This window comes from Miniopterus schreibersii (genome assembly GCF_964146895.1).
Source record: "Miniopterus schreibersii genome assembly, chromosome: 5".
NCBI classification, from domain to species: Eukaryota; Metazoa; Chordata; class Mammalia; order Chiroptera; family Miniopteridae; genus Miniopterus; species Miniopterus schreibersii.
In genome coordinates this window covers 55,898,264-55,923,009 of record NC_138106.1, presented here as the reverse complement: position 1 = coordinate 55,923,009, position 24,746 = coordinate 55,898,264, and the positions used below count along the sequence as shown (strand labels likewise).

The following is a 24,746-nucleotide window of genomic DNA, read 5'->3' as shown; positions in this document are numbered from 1 at the left end:
TCCCACACACAAAAAAGCCAAAATAGCAAATCTTGGAATCTTACATTCTCTTTATTCTCCTCAGTGCCTAATACTTAGGAGAAACTCTATAAATTGAATCTGAAATAAGAGCCTGGATGTTTGTAAGCAAATGATGGTGAAATTAGAGGAAGTTTGAGCTGGAGTTTTAAAATTTACTTTCTGATCCTTTGGCATTACCATAGAGAATCAATGGCCAGTGCAAAGACTGTTTTGCTCTAACTCCAAGGTCATAGGACAGTGATAATCAGAATAACCATTTGTTGAGAGCTTTCTATAATCCACACACTGTGTTAAATGCTTTAGATACAATTTCTCATTTGCTCATGCAAGAATTCTATGGGGTAAATGTTAGTTCCTCTGTTTTATAGATACGAATACTCAGTAAAGTGTTTTGCTCAAGGACACCCCAATATAAATTCAAATAGGGTTGGGACCGTATCTGTAGGGTGTCCCCCAAATTATAAACACACTTTAACTCCTGTCAGATCACTTACTTTTCAACCCTTTTCAGGTTTAACTGATTTGAAATAATGGGTGAAGCCAGACTAAGCTTGGAACAAAGAAAACTATCCTAAAGTGCCACTAGCCTTTTTTTTTAATGGGGTTATATATGAAAAATAAAGTTTACGGTACAAAACCACAACAGTAGATGAATTGAGGACGCACAAATACTGAATGCAATGATTCTTGATGTTTGCTATTCCATGTTCGCGTTATCAGCAGTGCCTGGACCAGAACGGTCATCAGTTTGAAAACACGCAATGACAAAAAAATTATTCATTTCTGTAGATTCTTTTACATGTTGATAATGAACTGTATGTTAATAAACACTGACTTTATAATCGTTCAAAGTGTGTATACATTTGGGGGGACACACCTGTATTTATCGTCCTGTTTAATAAGTACCCGTAGAAGGATAAGCTTGGCTTTGAACTCTGGTCTATATCACTCCAGTGCATCTGGAAAGGCTGATACATTATTTGCATGTTTGGAGTGTGTTATGGTTTCCCAGGCCTTGAGTGGTTTTCAAACTTCCAGCTGGCCTCAGCTGCCAAGGCAGGTTAGAGGCCTTTCAGTGAGGTGATTCTTTGTGCCCCTTCAGTCTCAAAGAACTGGACGGCACAAATCTAGCCTTAGCCTACTCCTTTTTAGATGTTTGTGATTAAGAAAGAAAGCTGGGAGAGCTGCTTATGCATAAGAAAAATGCTTTGGAACATTTTATGATAGGAAAAGGACTGGTTTGTTTCAGAGTTCTTGTAGAGCCAGGAACTGAGTAGCTTAGCTGAGACTACCCTATTCTGCTTCCCTCCAGAAAGTACACAGAGACAGTGAAGCCTGCGTGGTGGGTAATGCTGAGAGGTCTTCCCGAGTATATTTTTCTAACTATGTACTCCTGGTGCAGGGTGTGAGCTGATGAGAAGTCTTGGCTAGTTCCAGAGTCATGTGTCTGGAACCTATGACTATTAATTGCTGATATTCCTTACTAAAGAGCATTTGGTTCTGAAGAGGAGGAAGCAGAGTTCCAGGACCTCTTCAAGAGAACCTTGGGGCTGGGATTTTGTTTCCTGGTGGAGGGATGCTAGCATATAGCTCCACCCAGTTGCTAGGAACAATAATGGCACAGAGGGCTATTTTACTGTAGGGAGATTGTTTGGAAACAAAATGAAACTGTGTTTAGGTAACTGACAGGGTTTTTCCAGATATAACAGGCAGGTGGACGCACCAGCACTTCCCTGTCATTGTTTGGGCCACGACAACCCTTGGAAAGAATGTCTCTTCACTTGTAAAGTTTCCTGTTTCTCATTAATAAGATTAAAATAGAATAGGGAAGGTTAAATATCTGGAGAAAAATGAAAACTAGGTTTAGTCATTGTAAAAGTTAAGAGCTAAATTAAAAAAAAAAAAACATTCCAAGGGTCAAAGGACTAACGAAAGCCTTTTATCTAAAAATTTTAAAAGCTGCCCAGCCAGGTGTGGCTCAGCGGTTGAGCGTTGACCTGGGATCTAGGTGATCGGGGTTTGATTCCTGGTCAGGGCACATGCCCAGGTTGCAGGCTCGATCAATGACTCTCTCATCATTGATGTTTCTCTCTTTCTCTCTCCCTCTCTTTTCCTCTCTCTGAAATCAATAAAGATATATTTATTTTTTAAAAATTAAAAAATAAAAATTTTAAAAGCAGACAATGCTCTGGGCTTTCTGAGCAAGTAAGTTTCCAAAGAGTCAAATGGAAGTGAGCTAAGCACCCTCCGCAGGCCAAAGTCTGTACAACACATTCTTTCAGATGAAGGAAGAATCCTGGGCACAACGGTATCCTGCTGACTAGGGCCGGAACACACCAGGCATGCTGCTGATCATGTCACATCTCAGGGCCCTGTTCAGGGTTCTTTCCCCGCGTGAAATGTTTACACTCTCTAGGACCTGAACCTAGTCAGACACTGACAGTGACTATCATTTGTGGAATGTAGCCTATTCCTCTCCAATGGTCTAGATTTCCAAAGCAAAAGCTAGAGAACTTATAAAGTATCACAAATTATTTTGAATGTTGTTAGAGGGTTTGAGTCCCAGTGTCGTCACATCTAATATTGACTTTGAGTAATTTATCTGAATTCCCTAAGCTCCATTACTTTTTCTGTGAAGTGGGGTAATGGTAGCATTTCCTTCCTAAAGGTCATGGGATGATTGCCAGAGCTAATGAAGGCAAAACCCCCAGAAGAGTGTCTGGTGCATGCTGAGCTCTCTGTGACAGCTACTGTTGTGGAGAGAACTACTCCCTCCTGTTGTCTTATTCCAGATTCAGGGCTGGACTCTCCATTGCCCTGACACCCCTGGCCTGACAACACCGCCTCCTTCATTCTGCTGAGATGCAGTGGCTGACCAGGTTGACAGATTTGGAAGCAGAATCTGGACTTTGTCAAGCCCCTTCTTCTTGATTTCTTTTTGAAGAGAAATTGCCCTTAGAAATGTTATATGTTCTACTGTTCTCAGCTACACAGTAAGCTTAATGATAAATGCCTGCTGCAGTTACTATATACAATTCTGGAAGTCAGAAGGCCTCTCTCTGTCAGCTCAGCCACTAATTAAGGTGTGTGTGTGGGGGGGGGGGGCTTGGGTGTGTGTTTCAGTTTCCAACTGTCTTCATCCTCTGTCTTAATTTTTAGTTGGTTCAGAACTCAAGAGAGGAAAGGTACTCATGGAAAAGATCCCCCAGCCCCCCAACACTAAAAGAGCTGCTATGCAATTATCTCTGGGGGTGGGGGGGGTGGGAATGGTTGAGGTGAGTTTTGGAAAGAAGTGATCGTTTGATTTAGCTTTCCCAATAGGAGCAAACCAAATTATCTGCTCCACAAGGACATCTTGTGAATGGAGCCTCTATACTTGGCTTCTAAAATGTGCCTCCCACTAGCTGCAGCAAGAACAAAGCTTGGAATAGCGTTCAGGCTTCCCGGCCCCCCATGGAAGCATGACCTTGAAGACAAACATTTAAATGTTTATTAATTCTTCAGATACTTATTTAGTACTTCACATACTGGAAGGGTATATGGTGTAATAGCTAATCACCACAAAAGGCTTGTTGTCAGTCTCTGCTCTGCCTCTTATTAGCTGCAAGGCTTTTGGCAAATTACACTCCTCATTTTTTCGTTTTACTCTTTTGTCAATTTGGAATAATAGTAACAAGCTTATGTGGTTGCTGTGAAGGTTCTGTAAGCTCGAAACTGTATAGCATTTGTTCTACATCTGGCATACAGAAAGCACACAGTAATTCTTACTGTTAAGACAATTTTTTAAAAATATGTGTTAGGCATTGTGCTCCTTGTTATAAATATAACGGTGAACGCTGGAAGTTTCATTTAAGTCTGTGTCCTATGGTTTGGTATAAATCAGTTTCCATTCTTTACTATTTCAATACCCTGAACACTCCCAAGAAAGGTGAACTACAATAAATGACAGAACTCAAACCTTGGTTCAAGAACAATGTTTCAACTACATTTTAATAAGTAATACTTTATTTTTCATAAAGTGAATTGAACCATTTTTGCTCTGGGAACAATAGACAAACTAGGTGGCATAAGCTTGCTTTCTGGCTCTAAAATTAAAGCTTACTCTAAAATTTTCTGAGGTGTTTTAGATATTTAAAGTAATCGATATTTTAAATCAAGGAAATTTGGCAAAACATAAGAATTTTAAAAGGAATGGTTGCAAGGTCCAAACTTCTTTCCACGTGGCACCAAGAGCATCCACAAGGGATCCAGCTTGAAGTCGCTCCCTCTTGATGTAGGGACATGTATTCCAGAAACAGGACGCATCTCACGACAGCAGCGAATACTTGCATCAGTCTTCAAAACAGCCTTGTCAACCATCCCTAACAGAAATGGGAAAAACAATAACAAACAAGCCCAGAAACAGCTTGGAATATTTCAACATTGACCTACTACCCAGAACAGGATGTATTAGAGGGTCAGTGTCGTTCCCACATGATAAAAACTGGGAGTCAGAGTCGGAGAAGGCACTGGGGCCTGTGGAACTGGACAGGGGAATTGGCGGATTATCAGGAGGAGGGTTTCCCATGTGGGAAACACTGATGGAAGCCATTCTCACTCACTGAGCTTCAGCTCTGGCTGGTCCCACTCCCATTCATAGCACTGTGACCGCTGAGTGTAAAGGGTGGTGGAATGGAATGGACAACTTTCAAGTACTTTATATTTGAGGAAGGCTTAATCGTTTCACAGCCATGTTTTTCATGATAAGAGTAATGTAATCACATAAAAAAAGAGAGGTGAACAAAACCATCTGTACTCTCATCTTTCTAACACCTAATTGAATCATCGAATCATTTGGATTTGTCTTTTCTGGCCTTTTTTTATGTTAAAAATGTTGTACATACAGTTTTGTCTTCTTTTATATTTTACACTGGACTGCTCGACTAATCTTTGTAATGGTTGTATGGTATTTCCTTGTAGAGATGATGTCCAGTAGTGAAATTGCGTACTTTCCTGTTGTTGGGCACTGGGCTCTTTCTCATTTTTTGCCATTAGAAAGAGTCGTGTGCTGCATATATGGTACATATGTCTACTGTAATGCTTCGGATTACTCTCTTTGGATTGATCCCTAGATGCAAAATCACTTAGTCAAATGTGTGAGCATTTTTATGACTTTTGTTACGAAATTCCTTTTACTCATCTCCCAGAAAATGTGAGAAAACAAGCATGACTCTATTTTCATCAATTTCAAAGGAATAGATGTTATCGTTGAATAAAAATTGTTTAAAAAAACCACACAAATGTCAATACATTATTGTTATTTCATTTTGCATTTCTAATTTTCTTCACAATTTGGGTATTGTCGCTTCCCCGAATTGGCTGTTCATAAGTTTGCCTATCAGAATCATAATGTGTTCCTTATCATTTTGTATACATTTTTCCCAGGTAAAGCTATTGATCATATTGCAAATAATTCTTGCAAATACTTTTTAATAGTGCATTGTTAGTCTTTAAATCTATTTTTAAATATGGTATTTGTCATAGAAAGTGGCATTCGAGAGTCAACATTTTTAAAATGAAGATAAATGATTTATCTGAAGGTCATTTTTTAACCTAGTGATATGCTCTATGTAACGTAGAGTCCTATGAAGCACTCATATATACAGATAATTCCCCACAGATGCCACATTTAAAACACCAACAGTCAGACTGGTCTATTCATTGTTCCCCCAAAATCTTGCTCTCTTATGTCCTCTACTCTGAACATCCTTTCTTTTCTCCGTAAAGACTTTGCTCATGCTCAATAAGCAGCTGTTTCTTTTTTTAAATTCATTATTGACAGTTTATATATTCCACAGCCTGAAAAATGAGCAGCCGAATTGAGAGCAGCCAATGGTGCAAGTGAGGTTTAGTAGAATATAGAGAGGAAAGCACGAGTCTATCAAGTTATCCAAATCTAGATTAAGGAATCTTACTTTAGAATTAACTTTCCAAGTTAGAATTTAGAAACAGTGTCATTAGAAGAAGCAACTGGCTAGTGGAAATGATTGTATTGCAAATAGTGACTATGGAAAGCGGTATATAATTCACACCACCACACAAAGCACAGATGAGCTTCTGGCTTCCATCTGTGTCTGTCTGCAGGAACAGGGGCGGCCCTGGCCACACTGAGGCCGTGGCAACTTACCAGATGTTCATCGAGGTTTATTCTAGGTGTGCTTAGAGGTGTTCTTCTTCTTGAGAGTACCGAGTGTTTCTGTATGCTTTTGAGGCTAGAAATTAAGATAGGAGATAACAGTCAGATTTCAAGACTGTTAATAAAAGCAGGGCTGATGTCAAATCTGGCCTGTAGGGCAGAAGACCAAGAACTGGGACTGCTTGATGTTGTGACAGGCCTTTTCGTTAGGTGAAGATAAAGCCACAATTCTGGGGTGGTGGTGGTAAGGGTAGGATTTGGGGGGAAGTGGAAAGAGAGCTGTCTCCGAAACATGGCCAGGATCCAACATCAAGGAGAAAAAACATCTACTAAGTCATGCAGTTGGATGGTCTCTCTGTGTCTCACTAACTGATGTTTCTAACACTTACTGGACTTCCTCTCACTTTCACACTACTTCCTCGGTATTGGTAACCATCGTGCAATCAATTTTTCTTTGATTATGAAAAACAGCACTCTGGGGGCATAGGTACAAGAAGAGCATCAGCATCCACGACTGGGCAGAAAGAAGCCTAGCAGCGGGCTCTAGGAGCCATCTAGCATTTTATCTTAACTGCCCTCCTCCTCATTTTTTTAAAAATCATAATTTTCCTTTGTTATTTTCTTGTCTTCAGCAGCAACTGTTTTGGGAGAATTAGAGGAGGCAACTGGATCCATATATTTAAGAAACATAATGTCGGAGGAGCGAAAGAAGTTTGGAGAAGTAGTTTACAAAGCTGAGACGGGATTAATAGAGACTAATGGAAATTATGCGCATGGATTTTTTGTGACGTGCCAAGCTCTTTCCACTCAATCCCCACAGCAGCACTAGGAGACAGGTATTGCGATTACCCTGTTTTATAGATTGCAAAAATGGTGCTTAGGCAGGTTAAGAAATTTGTCCAAGGTCACATGGCTAATAAGTGATGGAATCAGGAGACAAACCCGGGAGTTTCACGCCAGCGCCCATCCTCTTAGCCCCTGTGCTAGCGGGTCAGAAGTTCCAGGTAGCAAACAACCACCAGCAGAGTTTTGAGGAAAAGCTTCCCCAGGAAGACTCCAAAATACTTCAGGAGGGAGCGAACTTCCTCCTACTATGTAGGGTGGGAACTTGGGTATTAAAGAGGAGTGGTGGCCTCTTGAAGGCCCAGGAAACTTAGATACATACGAGTCAAAGATGGACTTGAAAAGAATACCTTCAGTGTCCCCATAGAATCTATAACCACCTTTCATTCAAAATTCATTCATGAGGAGAGATTGGGGGGGAAGGAGCCTGTGTTTTCAGAAGTTTATGCCTAGTGCTAATTGAGCAAATGGGCTGCATTGATGTAAAACGTATTTTTAAACAACCAAATACACAATTTTCTGGCTTGTGTATCTATAGCAGGCACTTCTCAGATTCTGGGTATTACAATCTGCATCTCCTGGAGTAACACAACCATTTTGGCAAAGGCTGGAATTGAAAGTAAATTCTCTACCCCATCTGGAACTCCCTAAGATCCAGTCTACAGGTAGGCTGGGGTAGATATCACCAGGGGCTTCCACTCTGTTTCTCTTTGCTCCCATTTCATTTCCAGGGCCCTATAGTGTTTCATACTTTGGGATCTTCTTGCAAAGTTGGTTTAAGGTTTTGAAAAATCCCAAGATCCTCAAGTGGCTTATTTAATTTCATAGGGGACCCTGAAATTAATCAGTATTTGTGGGACTTTCTGAATAACGTAGGTTAACCTAGTTAGATTAGAGCATTTATTATTGAGCTCCTTCTTTGTGACAGGCATTGTGAAAACAGTGGCAAACTGCCTTCAGCCTGGAAGATCCCCAGTGCACAGCTGAGGTATAATACGGCCTTCAGACAAAGTTTCAGCACAAGGTGAAGCGTAAGGTCACATGCACTCCAACCGCAGCCACCCCACTAGTGCCTGGTTGCTTATGTGATTCAAGAGGAATATTCTGGCATCTCCTGAACTTTGCTGTGTTTTTTTTTTAATCATTTCTCTAATATTTACTTCAAAATAGGAATACAATTTCCACTGTACCTTGCACTAACAGAAAGAGTTCATATCAAAGTCTACAAAATGATTAGCAGGTGAAATCATTCAGAATAAAAGGAACACATTGGCAGTTTCAATACATGCAAAATTCTCTTTTACCCAAAATAAAACTTTTGAAAAAGGATACTTTAAATTTACCTCAGTAGATGTTTGAAGGACTTCTTCATGTATTGTGTTTGAAGATGGTTCAAAAAAAGACCCTGTTAGTTCAAGTGCTGAAACACAGAACTGTTTCAATTAGTCCATCAAATTCAACCAGATTCGAACCTCTCACAGTCAGGGCCTATGATCTGAAATCGGTGGTAATCTCAATGGTGGGAAGAAGAGTCACTTTTTTAAAAAGGGTTAGAAGTCTTTTATTATAAAGATTATGTAATAAATGTGCAGAAAGTTTGGAAAATAGGAAAACAAAATCATGGATTGTCCCACCATCCCCAAACACTTTTATATTAATATGTATTGAAAGCACTAGGCCCACTGGTAAGCAATGGGGATACATAGGAAAGCAAATGAGCTATGATCCCTGCTTTCCTGTAGTTTGTATTCTAATGGACTAGACAGACCATCAAACATACAAAACAAAAATACAATAAGAAAAAACAGGACCGTATGCGATAACGGGCTATGAGAGCACACAGGAGAATGCAGTTTTGTGAATGTGAGATGTTATCTTGATGGCTCCTTGAAGAAGTTGAATTTAAAGGATAAGAAGAAGTTTGCTTCAGGGAATGGGGAGTGTGGAGAGGGGAATATTTAGAGGGTTCCTGGCAGAAGGAAAAGGAGGACGTGAAGGGTTAGGGAGTGAGACACCACCAGCTGTCCCATATCAGTTGAGCCAGCATCACTTGATGTGACTCAGTTTTAGAGAGAGGAGGGGCGATGACTGACAGGTGGGCAGATGGTGAAGGTTCCAATACTACGTCCTGTTGATGGCGAATCTAAAGGTCAGTGGGGACTCATGTGATGACAGTATTGTGTGTCCACATGGATTCAGCTTTATAATTGTAACATGATACTGATAAAATTTATTTAAAATTAGCAACACAATGTTGCGTACATCATTGCTATTTTTACTTGACATATGTCATTGGTTTTTCCCCAGTTACTATGTGGGAAATCAATTGTTGATTGATGTGTTAATTTAATCAACCATTCATTTATCATTAGATATTTTGATTACTTCTAATTTTTGTTTTTATAGGTAATGCTCAACTACCATTTTTTACTAGTTTTGCTTTATTTTTTCAGTTGTCTAGAAATTATATTATTACTATTAATTTACCATTTTGTTGAAGTATAATGACATAAATAGAAATTATATTACTTACTCAAAAGATATGAACACTTCTATAGCTTTTGGAATCCTGTGATAAATTTACTTTATCAATTTATACTGGTATCAACAAAGTAAGAATATATATCAGATTAACTACTTTTTCTTTTGGTTAATAGTCATTATAATTCTTTTTAAAAATCTCACTAATAAATCAAACACTTAATTTCTGTTTCTTTAAATATTAGCAGTATTGAACATTTTTTCACATTTTGTTTTCAATGTATATTTTTCTATCTGAATTATCTTTTGCTGACCTCTTGATTAGCTACATTTTAATGAGACTCAGAATTTTAAAATTAATTTCTATATTTCTAAATTTAGAGTATTATTTCCCCTTCAGTGAAATGATAAATATTGAATTATTATTACTTATTTCCATAATTTAATTCTTTACTATTCAATTTTTAATCTACCTGAAACTTATTTTCTGACTTTTAATCAATGACTTAATAGTAATTATTAAACAGTCATTACTGTTATGATCTAATTTTTATCATGAGGAGTTTGTATGAAGGTTATTAAATAGATATCCATTCAGTTACAATGATTTATATCTCTATTGTTCACTCAGTACAACACTATTTTCATTATTACTGCTATATAATATATTTTAACTTGGGGGAAGAGCTATAAGCTCCCTCATTAATAATTTTTTCATATTAATTTGATAATTATACATGTTTATTCTTATAGATGAAATATAGAATAATTTCTAACTATAACTTAGATATTCTTAGTCTGAATACATACATTAAAAATGTAATATGGCAGTTAAAAGGATTCCTCAGTGCTCTAGGCAGGATGAATACAATTTCCAAATATTTATATGGCTATTTTATAAGTGGAAAGTAAGTTTTCAATGGCTCAAAGAAATCTAACTCACTTTCTTTTGCTGTTGGACCAGATGCTTTAAATGCAGGCACATACTTTGTACCGGTCCATCTGAATTTTTTCATATTAATCGAAGTCTGAACAATCACTACCTTTGTGAAATCTTCAGTGCCTTGTATCTGAAAATTGACAAAATATAAGTTAATCTGAGTAAATACCATACAACTAAATGTTTCTCTGGTAAATTACTATTCCCGACCTTCCCTAAATATCTGTGCCTGAAAATTGAACACATCATTACATATTAGGAGAGATATTAAAATTCCTGAACATGTTTGTTTTGTGAAAGTCAATATTCCACACACCTTCATTGATTTTTAAATATTTTGCTCATTTCTCTTACAAGTAAGAAAAATGATCGAGGGTTAATCATCAATGACCCCTTAAAATAACACCCAGATAGTTATTTTGTTTTTGTTTTTATTTTTATTTTTTACATGGCAAAGAGTTACTTTAAAAAACAATGGTATTCTGGGCATGTGAAGTTCAGCACAGAGAATATAGTCAATAACATTATAATAACTGTGTGTGGTGCCAGGTAGGTACGTGAATTGTTCTTGGGATCACTTTGTAAATTGGATAATTGTCTAAACACTGTGCTATACACCTGAACCTAATATAAAATAGTATTGAATGTCAACTGTAATTGAAAAATTACAGGAGCTCAAGAGATTCTTCAACTTTGTGTTGGGTTGTTTTCAGTATTCTTTGAATCACAGTGAGCGGGCTTTATGCCTAGGGGAGTGCACAGAGTTGGGTAGGTTTGGGGCTACCTCGAGAGTCTCTTGCTAGACCATCCCATCTAAATTCCCAACTAGCACCTACACCAAAGTTCTGTTATTAGGTATTCAAGAGCAGAGGTCGGGAGCCCCATAGTTAAGAAGAATGTTTCGCTTCCTGTCCCTGGGCATCCCATTGGTGCTGGTGGTGTTCCTCTTATCCTTACCCCATGGTTTTCTTGTGTCCCAGATTTACCCTGTAAGTACTTCTGGCATAGCGGTAAATGTTTTATTTAATATATTTTATATTTCTCTCAACGTGGTTGAGAGCTCATTTGAGGGCAAGTTGCAAATCTCATTTGTCTTGATCACTTCAGCATCTAGAGCTGTTTCTGAACACACTGTAGTATACAGATGATGTGCTGTGCGATTGTACATCTGAAGCCTATATAATTTGTTAACCAGTGTCACCCCAATAAATTCAATAAAAGGAAAAAAATAAAATATATACCTAATTTAATTGAATCTAGGTTCCTCTTTCCATTTAATTTCTGTAGCTGTATTTTATATGTCCATTGATTCTTCCTGACACATGCCCCATTTATTCTACCCCCAACACACCCACACACATTCACACACACACACACACACTTCTTTCTTTCCTTCTTCACAAGGCATAGCTTCTCATTTTGATTGGAAGAAAACTTGACTGCTTAAAAACGAGATGCTTTTTACTTTTATATTCATTTCAGAGTAGCTGGGGAAATATCACTGGTACTCAGTTGAATGTGGGCCAGGAAGGACCTTTCTAGAGTACTAATGATAGAGTCCTGAGAGTATAGTCCTTTTGCAATGTGTAAATGCACTTAATAGGCCCTCTTTTGCTGTTTACAACTGCAACAACATCTAATTGTGGCTAAAATGTACAGCTTGGCCTGCCTCAGTGACATTGAACAGGAATAGCTTGGTGTTTGGGCTACCCAGTGACAAAGCAATCAATGAACTTGGGATGCTTGTGTGTTTATGGAGTGGTATGGGAAAGGGACAGGATAGGAAGGTGGAAAAGTGACAATATTTTTAAAAAATATATCTTTATTGATTTCAGAGAGAGGAAGGGAGAGAGAGAGAGAGATAGAAACATCAATGATGAGTCACTGATCGGCTGCAGCCTGCAACCCGGGCACATGCCCTGACCTGCAATTGAACCCCGGTCTCCTGGATCCTAGGTCAATGATCAACCGCTGAGCCATGCCTGGCCGGCGTGACAATTTTTTTAACACTAATACATTGTTGGACATATGGCACATTGACCTGAAGACATGAATCAATATTTCTTTACCTGGTGGCATGTTAAAGGAATTAAGGAAGGTGCTTTATAAACTTTTCTTAATTGGCAATCCTCCACAACTCCATTTATGAGGATGACATAAATTACAGTTTCATCATAGATATCACACTTGGTGCCCTTTGGTATATCTTTTACATAAACATTACAGAGTTTTAATTGCATCTTGTAGTTCCAATCCTGGATGGAAAAAAAAATTTGTAGTGTACTGTTTGTTTATCAAGTTTAATATAAATTCCTAAATAGTTAATTTCTAACAGTACTTGAACGCAATTCCACTTAGCAAAAAGGACACGTTTACATAAACACTTCTTACCTCATAGGATAAACGTTCCCTGATTTTTTTGGCAGTAATAGAAAGTCCAAGTTTTAGCCACATTTTATATTCCATTTGAGGACAGCATTGTTTAAAAGTTCTATACAAGTGGTTTTTGGGAATAAAACATGTCTGGAAAAAGAGGGATATGAACTTAATATTTTATTCTGTGCACCTATAGCTTAAGGATATAAGTTTTACTCATTTATCTATAATATTGAAGCTAAGAATTTAAATTATACAAGATTCATATTATTGCCTGGAAACCTAATAAAATGTTTATATTAATAAACATTTGTGTGATCTTATTATGCACTAAATATTAAAGACTACATGATCCGATGAGAGATTCTTTATTTTTCTTACAGATTCTGAAAAGAAATAGAAAGAAAAGTATCAAAAAGCATTTAACTTTTTTAACTAAAGATGTAAATATTTTTATAAATACATTCTTTGAGGGGAGCAAACCTTTCAGGCAACAATGAAATGCTGCTGCTAACAACAAAAATGGACTATTGGCTGTTAGGAATACGGTGCTCTGAATGTATAAGACATTGTGTATGTTGGCTTTAGTTTCTCTTGTGTAAGCATCTGTGAGTGGGATTGCCCTGACCAGGAATCAACCCCGACTCCTGGAGCATAGGCCGACGCTCAACTGCTGAGCCATGCTGGCCGGGCTCTTCGTACTTTTAATTTACATTTCTCTGAGAGCTAATGATATTGAGCATCTTCTTCATGTGTTTATTGGCCATTTGTACATTCCTTTGCTAAGTGTCTGTTCAAATCCTTTGTCCAATTTTTAACTTGGTAACTTGTCTTATTTCTGAGTTGTAGGACTTATTTAAAGGTTCCTTTGTCAAGTCCTTTTTTAGATAAAGGTATTGTGACCACCCCCGTGCTCTCCGACAGTTGACTTTTTCGTATTTTTCATGGTGTCATTTTAAAAAGCAGAAGACTTTAATTTCAGTGACATCAGGTTTATCAATATTTCCTTTTGTGGCTGGTGCTTGTTTGTGTCCTGGCTAAGAAATCTTTGCCTATTCAGGATCTCTTGTGTTTTCTTCTGGATTGTTTTATGGTTGTAGTTTTTATGTTCAGGTCCATCGTAATTCCCAATTAATTTCTGTGCATAGTGTTCCATTGCTTCCACAGGGATATCTAGTTTCTCAGGATCATTTGTTGAAAATACCATTATTGTCAAAAATTAGTTGACTATGTGAGTGTGGACTTACTTCCGAATTCCATCCCGTTTCATTGATCTATACTGTCTTCACCTTAGGCCAATGCCATGTAAACTTGATCATTATAGATTTATAATGTCTTTGAATCAGGTACTGTAGGTCACCTACTGTTATTCTCTATCAAATTTGTTTTATCTATTCTAAGTCCTTTGCATTTCCATATAAATTTTACAGGCAGCTTGAACATTTCTGTAAGATTTCATTGAGATTGCATTAAATCTATAGATCAATTTGGGAAGAATGGACATCTTAATAAAATTATGACTTCCAATCCATGAAGTTGTTCTACCTCTCTATTTAGAGCTTGTATGAGTTCTCAAGAAAATATTCTGTAGTTTTCATTGTAGAGGGCTTGCATATCTTTTGTTAACTGTATTCTTTCCACTTATCTAGTACAATAGGGCTAGAAAGAGAAATAAACTCACATAAAAATTATAAAGAAAACACTAACATTGTCACTGTAGATTACATTATATCTACACTTCAAAAATCATAATCTACCAAAACTAACTAGAATTTGTAGCAAATTTAGCAATGTAGCAAGATACAACTTCAAATTCCAAAAATTAATTGCATTTTCATATCCAAGCAACAAACAACCGGAAACAAATTTCTTCTTTTTTTTACAAAAAAATCAACAACAACAACATTGAAAGAGATAAAATGGCCCAGCAAACATTTATTTCCCAAACATTTGCTTTGCCATCTCCAGGCAAACTGCCTTCCTCCCCTTCAGAGTCCCAAACCACTATTCCCCCTTCCCCTTAGCTCAAGGATGCATTTGTCCTGGCCTGATTTCTCCTAGCACCCATATTCTTCTAAAACTTTGTACGCACATATGTAATTACACCTGGTCATTTTCTTCTGTGAATCTGTCTTACGTCCTTTTAAGTATTCGACCAGCCAGAAGACCTCAGAGGGGAAAGGGGACATTTCCCCAACACCTCAAAATGACAAAACAGAGCCTTAAACGTCCCTAACCCCTGGCACTTCTTGACCTCTAATATCTCTGTTCCATTCTTAGCAATCTGGTAAGTTTAGTTTTGTCTCACCCTGAGCCTGTCCAGCTCAGTCTCCCTCGGGCAGCTCCTTGGCCCGGCTCTGCAGATCGCCACCAGGTTGGCGGCCACAGCCCTGACCTGTCCCCTCCCAGCTCAGCAGGACCACTTCCTTCTGTTTGGGGTATTGTTGCTGGTGATTGGAAACTGCCCTAGGCGCAGGGTCAGGGTGGATGTGGGGCTTATATTGGGTGAGTTTTTCTTCTCTCAAGGTCTCTAGGCTTACACTCCCTGTTTTCCAGTGGCTGACGACATTTGCCTCGAATATTTTGTCAAGTTCTATGGTTGTTTGTCGTGGGTGTGCTAGTTATGCGACCGGTCACTTCCGGTAGCCAGAAGCAGAAGGACAGAATATTTCTATGCAGTCCCAAGCGTTGTACAATTTCACTTGTAAATATTCTAGTATGCACTGCTGAATGATAGAGGCCTTTCAAAGCTTTTCCTTGCCGCCTTCCTCCTTCCACCCTCTTTTTATGCCACTGATTTGCGGGGCGTAAAATAGGCCATTTGACCTGCAGGGCCTCCCACATTCTAGATTTATCTAATTATTTTCTCCTGGTGTCAATTAACTTGTTTCTCTCCTTCCTGCATTTTCTGTTAACTGGTTCTATCTAGAGGCCTCAGGTTTTTCTCTTTTCTTGTATTAGAAGACTTCAAGGGCTGGCAAGAGGACTTCAGCTACATCATATCATGAGGTACCCGATACTAAGTTGTTCCACTTTTAATGAAGCTAAGATTGTTCTTAGTATCAGCCTGGCACTTTCATTATAAATTTTACCATTAATACTCCACATCAATTGATGGTTGTAGCTTAGATCCGTTATTTCATTAGGGAAGGCATGATGTAGATATTCTAATTCTCTCATTCTATCTATGTTAGCTGGGATTCTTCACAAAAAATTTTTTTCCTCATTATTTTTTTTCTTGTTACCTTGGAAGAATTCAGAGAGGAAAGGCAGGATACATGTTTCATTCTTTCTATTGATATCTCAGCAACCTTATTGGAAATTTTTAAAAATTGGTGTCATTATGACTTACTGATTTTTATGTATTTATGGGGTTCAATTGTTTGCTATCATTGTTCTTTTTGAGTTCAAATTAGGCCAGTGGGAGCCTTTGTTGATTTAAGGATTTTGTCTTCAATCTTGTCTAGGGAAACTTCCATTCGCTTTGCTCAACTTTTCTATTAATAGATCCTGGCTGTCTGACTTTTTCCCTTTTTAACCTTCCCAATTTTGTACTGATAGTTAACACATCCTACCTAATTTCCCCATGAGAGACCTCATATGATTGTGTTTTGTTTTGTTTTTTGATTAAATATTTCTTTCTTTCAATATGATAGATTAATTTTGCAAGGCATTTTGTTAGGACACTATACCAGGTAAATACAATTCTGTTAACAAGTTCTGTTCCTTTACCATTCCTAGTTTTTTTAAAATATGTTTTTATTGATTTCAGAGAGAGGAAGGGAGAGGGAGAGAGAGAGATAGAAACATGAATGATGAGAGAGAGTCATTGATAGGGGGCCTCCTGCACACCCCCAGCTGGGGACCGAGCCGGCAACCCCGGGCATGTGCCCTGACCGGGAATCGAACCGTGACCTCCTGGTTTACAGCTGGCCGCTCAACCACTGAGCCATGCTGGCCAGGCACCATTCCATTGTTTGTTTGTTTTTTAAATCTCCACTAGATGTTAAGCATGTAATGAGTACAAAGATAAGCTTAAATTTGATACTAGATATTTAACAAGATACAACAGTAAGACATAAGGTGATGTTTTCTGACCTCCACTACAGTTTTGCAGATGGCAGAATATTTCATGGGTTCATTAGTTAAACAGTTTAGCTCTCCTATTATTTCCCCACTGATCACATAGTCTGAGTAAGTTATCTGAAGATCTTTTTCCTCCGACTGAGGGAGTGTTTGGTCAATTATCAAACCTGGTTTTGATCTTTGAAGCTGTTCAGGAACAAAAAAAGAGAGAAATATGTATGCCAGTTAATTTACCAAAATTATCTAATTTATGCCTTTCTTTTCTTTTGGTTTTAACAATTTCATATGTACATATTATTTTGAGAATATTTATTACTCATAGATTTTAAGCATATTTATTAAATTAGTAATGACTTAGAAACAAAGCATTCTTGCATACTTAAATCTTTCTGATTCCTCCTACCCAGCCAACCTATACCTGCCTTAAATGGCTTAATCCCCAACTCAGACAAAAGCAAGATGAATAACAATTTATATTATAATTTTTCATCTTAAAGGTGATCCTTTTAATTTTTTTGTTATCTATAGGAAAGTCTGGTTTCATTTGCTCAACATTATGTTTCTGAGCTTCATCTACAATGTTATTTATTGTGTTTGAACAAGAAAAATTGCTGTTTGGATGGCAGCTGCTGACCTAAAAAAGGAACAATGCAGTTCTTAACATAGAAAACTACTAATTGTCAATTTTATAAAGTTTTTAACTAATGCTCACAAGGAGATTTAGAAATAATTTTGTCTTACCTTTATCATGCCTGAAATAATTATATAAATTCCTTTGGGCTCATCACCTTCTTCAAATATATCATTTCCACAATCAAATGTTTTAAGTTTGGCTCTGTCCTAGAAAATATTCACCAAATACACACTATAAACAATATTTTAAAAGTAAATATCACTTAATAAGATTTCAGGTATTGCATTAGTAATAAATTTGTAAGAGAGAACAGAAATTATAAATAGCAAAGAGAAGAAGGTGAATATTCCTAAATGCATGTACTGTCAGATGGGGTGTTTATACATGGGTTAGGAAAGAAATAATCTAATCTAGGAATAAGAATGTAATGGAAAGATGACAATATTTTATCTGGATGAAAAACAATCAGGACAGATGCAGGCTAACGGCACATATATGTTTCATGCATACTCATGCTCTTAAACATCTAATGAAGTAAATAAAAATTTATTTGTTAAAAATATTTTAATCAGGTCAACAAATATAATTGGTCTTTTAGCACCAAGTACATATAGACAAGGAATGTTATTAAGACAAGGTAGGCCCATTTGTTTATTCCACAAACACTTATTGAGCACCCACTATTCAATATGCAAAGTCCCAGGAGATGAGTATTCAGAAAATGGGTGAGCTAAAAAATACAGTTTGGGAGGGAGATATAAAGGTGATTATAATGTAATGTACTCAGTGTTGTAATAAAGCTATATAATGAGTACAATGGTGACACCTTTGGTCCACAGGATAATCTACTGGTAGGGTGTTTGACCCCAAAGCCTCTTTTTCTAAGTACCTTCAGTGGAGATGTTTACAGAGAAGCAATAATCAGGGAAAGTTTGAGAAACAGGTGAGAAAAAGGGCATTTCAGAGCAGTAAATAGCACCCACAGTGGAATGGAATTAGGAAACAGTATGAAGTGCTTGGTTCAGTATAGAATATAGGCTATATGATGAATGGGCAACAGGCAGTGAAGATGGAGAGGCAGGCAGGAAGCAGGCTGTAGAAGACTTTGCAGGTCACTCAAAGGGATTTTGATTTTATCCTATAGGCAATAAAGGACACCTAAAGAATTTTAACCTGGAGAATATCATGGTTAAATCATTATTTTTTAAAAGATCACTTGTGGGTACATTAAAGATGATATTTCCTTAAAGAGGATATTATTAGGAAATAAAAATGTTACCTGAATAAAGCTTATCTGGTCTTTGTCTTTATCTAGCCATGGAATATGGTATAGTGCTTCAGCAAGAGTAAGTGGCTTGATAATAGGTTGAAAATCCAACAACTCTCTTTTTTTGTCCATTATTAACTAAAAATCACAAAATTTAAGAAAGAAGATGAACAAAAGTAGTGTTCACAGAATGTTTAAAACAATTATGGCTTTGTACTGTTTATTTTTCTTGCTTTTCTGAGACTTTGGTTTTTCCACGGAAACGTCCAACTTCTCTCCTCTTACAGCATTTTTCTGCTGTCATATCCTACGGTCGTAGATCAAACTTTTAAAAGTAAACCTCTTTACTGAAATGCAGCAGATAGGCAAAAAAAACGCACAGATCGTAAAAGTTCACTCAAAGAACATTGACAATGTGAAAACATCTGTGTAGCCAGAATCCAAATTAAGAAATAAAACATCTACTGTATCTTAGAATCCTCCCTTATGTTCTCTACTAGTTATTGCTCCTATCCAAAGTTAATCGTTGCTCTATCACCAGAGTCTAGCTTTGTCTGGGTTTGAGCTTTATTTACATAAAATCAAAGAGCATGTACTTGTTTGTGTCCGGTTCCATTTGCTCAGCATTGTGTTTCCGAGATTCATCTACAATGTTGCAGGGAGCAAAAATTCGTTCATGTCATTTTCATTGTTGTATAGGATTATGTTGTATTATTATACCATAGCATTATTGATTACTGATTAACACTTTGGTTGCTCCAGTTTGGGGCTTTGTAATGCTGCTATGAGTGTTTGCTGTACATATGTACATAGTTCTGTTAAATATATGGTTACATAATCTAATTGCTATGTCATAGTATATATGGTCAAATTTAGTAGATTTTGCCAATTTTCTAAAGCGGTTGCATCAAATCACACTCCCGCTCTAATGTCCAATTGTTCCAACATTTTTTTACCCTTGGTATTGTCAGTTTAAAAAAAAATTAAGAATTCTGGTGGTTGTGTATTGGTCATTCATTTTAGTTTTAATTTTTATTAAGCTTATGAAATTATATTTGGCACCTTTTGTTATGTTTATTGGCTGTTTGAATACCCTCTGTTATTCAGTGCCTATTCGAGTCTTTTGCCCATTTAAAAAAAAAAAAAGTGTTTTCTGTCTTATTCCTATTGATTCATAAGATAATTTTACATACGGTGTTAGGGAAGGGTCCAAGCATAGAAAGAGGTGATCCCTCACTATGACAAGACAGGAGAGAGAAACTGACCACTGGAGCTACAGGAAGGAAACTCTCTATGGTGTGTGTTTTGTTCTAGAGAATTATTTTAAGTTAGATATTCATATCTCAGGGATGGCCTATATTGGAAAGAGCCAAAAGTAGGTTAGAAGGTCATAAATGACTATATATCAAATCAATATAATTGTTTTGAAGATAGTCTATCTCACCTTGTTAATTTCAGAAGCTTCAATTTTATGAAGAATTCCTTTTAACCTAAAAACCTTAATAATTTCTCTAGCCAAATTGAGCATGACATTAATCTCCTCCTTTGTTTTCATAGTGACAGCGATTTCTGGGTGATCATACTCTAAGTAGCCTGAAAAATAACAAAATATTTTCAGATGACATGAGGACATTGTTTAAATACTTCATTTAGACAATAAGCTAATATTTCTGCTCTAAACCCGTGGAAGGCAGCCCTCAGTACAGGAAAATGTCTCTCTTCCTGATGAAGCTTCTGCAATCAACCATAATTCACCAGCTGTTGCAGAGCCCTGCCTGCCATTTTCTTGACTTCAGTTCAAAATTGTGCCATAAAGGAGGACAGACAGCCTCAGTCTTAGGATTAACACTTGCACTGGACACTTGAGAGGCTCTCCTGGGCTCTAGGTCTGGAGTTCATGGCCTGCTTTTCTATTCTGTTTGACTCAGGAGTTTTGACGACAAACTCCGCGCTTAGATGTGGTTAAGTCTTTCACTCAGCCTGGGTCATTTTACACTCACCCTGCCTGTGCCTCAACATGCCTCACCCCCCCGACGCTCCCTGCCTGTCTAGTCTGGATTCCCAGGCGCCCACGAGAATTTCATTCTCTTGGATTGTACCTTTGGCTTTTCCTTGGGCATGATATCTTGTGTGAAGTGACAGCTATCTTCCACGCAAGCTCTCCCAAGCATGGCCTCATTCCCAGGCTTGCTGTGCCCTTTTGCTCCCCACCACCTGGTACCCAAATCCCTTCTCCTCATGCATGAACACTATACCACTAGGAATGTGTCTGTCCTACTCCCGGGATTTGTCCTGTGCTAGGAGCGTGACTCGGCATGGTGCTGGGCGTAGGCTGTGGCTACGTTTGGGCATCGAGCCTTCCAGAAGCCGCAGCAGAGGTCTGTTCTAAAGCCTAAATCCTCAGACAGCAGCCCTGTGGCAAGTGGCACGAAAAAAATAACTTCTTTCGTCGCTCAGGAAGGTCTGCTCACTTCTGGTTTGGGAGAGAGCAGAATTTATAAGGCACTGATAGCGTGTGTAATCATGCCATGCAAGTGCGTTTTCTTTAAACAGAAATGAAGAGGCCTGCATTGTGCCATAAGGCAGAGAGGGCAGGTCCCGAGAGGGAACGTTATACTATTTGATCCAGCCGAAAGTGTGACCATATCGATTGTTGAAGTTATTTATTGGTAGTAAGTGGGTTCCCTCAAAGGGGAGTTTATGTATCAAAACCACTGATGGTAAGAGATGAGCAGGACCCTTTGGGGTGAGCGCTACCTACCTAGCTCTTTCATAGCATGCGCCGTATTCCGCATCACCCTCTTTAGTAACACCTAGGAAACAAAAGAAACATTATCCCCACTGGAAAACAGACCGTTATAAGATGCCTGAACATTTGCACCCGATGGATTTTTAACCTAAGTGAATAACTAAGGGAAAATATGGAGAACTTTTCTGTGATTGGGATTGAATCGTGTGCAGTGAATCCTGTGTTGCTCCAGCGAGCTGGTGGAGAGGGTGGGAAGCAACACTACCCAGGCTGGTCTTGAGGAGCCTGAAGGCGAGTCATCTATTTTGCTTTTAAGTAACTTGCTTTAGGATCCTGTTGGTTCTGAAAAACGTGGGCATGGTAGGTGCTTTGTCGCTCAACTTTATGACAGCCTCCAACTTTGGGGTGCACAGGTGGCTTTCAACCCTAAGTGAGTTAGGTTTGGCCAAGCTGTGCCAGAGCAAAAATGAGGACATCTTAGAGATTCAAGTCCTCTTGTATTTCCTACTGGGTAGCCTCAATTTGCAGTACTAAATAGGAGTGGTTAGGAAAAGTAACAAAATTCAGGAAAATAGTTTTAAAATTATAGGTGGTAAAGGGAGGGAAGATACGCTTTTTGTGTTCTACTACATGCAAGGTGCGGAAAAAGTAAGCTTACCATTGTGAGCATGGGAAACACAGTTTATTCTTGTATTATTATTTACTAATCGTTGTGTTATTTTCCATACAAACAACTATAAACCTACTTTGCCCCCCTTGTATTGAATGTTCAGCTTACTCAAGTACAAAGCTTTGTACATATGACATATAGCATTCAAATATTCTAAACTGCCTTGAAAGGTAAGACATAGCTGACAAACTTGTGTGCCCATATCAGTGTGAATATGCCTCAGCCGAGAAAATAAAAATTGAAAGCTAGAACTTAGGCCCTAGAGTTCCCTTTGCCATTTACGTGTTCTGGGGCCTAATCATTTTAACCTCTCTTGGCTTCATTTTCTCCTCTGCAAAATGAGGGAATTAGACAAGGTTTCCCTCTAGATGAGTTATTATTACTTCTTTCTGTTTGCCAGGGCCTCATCCTTTACTTCTTTTATTATTTACTGTGGGAAAATCGGGGCTGGAGAGAAACAGAAAGAATCTTTGTGAATTATGAGGAAGCTCAACAGCGCCACCACTTCCCGTCCTCCAGGATTTCTTATGTAAAGTATCTGCAGCCTGACAGATCCTGGAACTTGCATTGGGAGGGTACTGACCGCTTCACATGGGTTTCACAATTGCCTCGGCAAGGACTGAAAGGCATGTTCCAAGAGTTTCGTGACTTGTTAATATGGCACAGACACTTTAGTAAGGATGCATTTCACTAATATAAATGTGGACTAGTTTAAGTTTTACAAATATTACCTAGCAAACCACGGATCAAAGACCACATCTACATATACAGACAGAGAACATGATGGGTGAGGGCAAATGAGGGTGTGGGGAAAATAAAGCCTTTTCTTAGTATTTCCTTTTTCTCACCTGTTTAATCTGTTTAGAACTTGCAATCTGATCAATTATAGTCCTTATGTCCGATTCACCTTGCACAAATCCTTTTAGTATAGCATACTTATAGGACAGCTGGTGACTCAACCTTTTATCTATTAATTGCAGCAACTTTGGAGTTACGAGCTGAAAAAAGAAGCCTGCTATTTAATATAAATTGTACAAATTTTAGCTGATTAGTTTAACTAAAATAGATAATATTAAGGAACGACATGCCCTCAACAGTAACTGTAGTAACCTGTCAAGGTTCTTGTTACTGTATTCATGGTATCTTTGAACTGCATGGATAGAACTATTTCCCTATTACTAATAATGCTGGGCACCTGTGTAAAATGATGGCTTTATTCTTTATTTTCCTTGCAGAATTGTATGCTATTTTCAACTGGTTTAAATTCTTGGAAAACAATGCAATTGATATTTTTCTGGGCTTAAGTATAAAATGACTGTCTAACTTCCTACTAAACTTTTTACTGTTTACCTGCCAAACCTCCTACTAAACTTTTTTCTAGATAGTTCATTTGGGGTAGAACGTACCACAACTATATTCCCTCTTCGACCCCCACAATTAATTTCTCACTGTTTCTTTGCTGAGGGCTTAAGTCTCCGGGTTATCTGTCACCATTGTAGAGTCCTCTAACTTCAGCAGAGTTGGCTGCTCCCTGTTTTCCTGTCCATGCTCCATAATCTTCATACTCTGCCCTCCAACCACCTGCCATCAGTCTTTGTAGAGCTTATATTCATCCTTCAAGGTTCAGTTCAAGTGTCAACTAGTAAAAGAAGTCTTTTATACCCCGCTAGTGTTCCGTGCATACTACCATCTTGTATTTACCCTACCTACCCTTCTTCAATAAGCTGTCTGGGGGCAGAGACTATATCTAATTCATCTTCACATTCCAAGGGCTTACCATTTGACATAAGGATTAAGAATTTTTTGACTATATAAACAAACTTTTCTTAAGTGGCTTACCAATTTCTTCATTTAAAATATATGGGCCCGGCCAGTGTTGCTCAGTGGTAGAGCACTGGCCTATGAACCAGGAGGTCATGGTTCAATTCCTGGTCAGGGCACATACCCAGATTGTGGGCTGGGTCCCCAGTAGAGGGCATGCAGGAGGCAGACAATCAATGACTGTCTCTCATCATTGATGTTTCTCTCTCCCTCTCCCTTCCTCTCTGAAATCAATTAAAATAAAATATAAAATAATAAAATAAAATAAAATAAAATAAAATATAAAAATTTGGTTGACTCTGTATATCTTCCTATCAGAAAGAATTAACTGGTTACTGGAATACACTAGACTTGCCTTCCTCACATCAAAATGCACACTAGCATTACTTACAGTCTCAAATAATACTAAAAGGGAAAACGCTACTAGTTGCATACTTTTAGATCTGGCTGGCTTATGCCTTTCAATAGCAAAAGTATTTTTAAACTTGTGTAAGAAAGCTCTACATGTAAAGATTCTAATCGGTTAGCTTTATATCTAGATGAAGTGTATCTTCTTTAGCTTTGTATTTCCCATAGTGCTTGTATGTGTTTTGTTTGTGTATGAATAGAGAGAGAGAGAGACAGAGAGAGAGAATATCTGTATCCATATATATATATATATATAAATATATGTATATTTCTTA

At 37.9% G+C, this 24,746-nt stretch overlaps 1 protein-coding gene across 1 annotated transcript in view; it reads right to left on the bottom strand.

Moving 5' to 3' along the window:
- Positions 1-4,203: 4,203 nt before the first annotated feature.
- SLC9C1 (solute carrier family 9 member C1) overlaps positions 4,204-24,746 on the bottom strand; it is a gene marked incomplete at its 3' end in the record, with an annotated part of 66,215 nt that continues 45,672 nt past the window's right edge. Inside the window, exons 16-25 of the mRNA XM_081137988.1 lie at positions 23,091-23,240; positions 21,585-21,636; positions 20,268-20,416; positions 18,836-18,961; positions 17,664-17,762; positions 16,935-17,108; positions 12,852-12,983; positions 12,530-12,715; positions 10,464-10,590; positions 4,204-4,382 (exon numbers count right to left, since the gene is read on the bottom strand). Of these exons, the coding sequence (XP_080994114.1) occupies positions 4,204-4,382; positions 10,464-10,590; positions 12,530-12,715; positions 12,852-12,983; positions 16,935-17,108; positions 17,664-17,762; positions 18,836-18,961; positions 20,268-20,416; positions 21,585-21,636; positions 23,091-23,240 (1,374 nt within the window). The remainder of the gene's footprint in view (positions 4,383-10,463; positions 10,591-12,529; positions 12,716-12,851; positions 12,984-16,934; positions 17,109-17,663; positions 17,763-18,835; positions 18,962-20,267; positions 20,417-21,584; positions 21,637-23,090; positions 23,241-24,746) is intronic.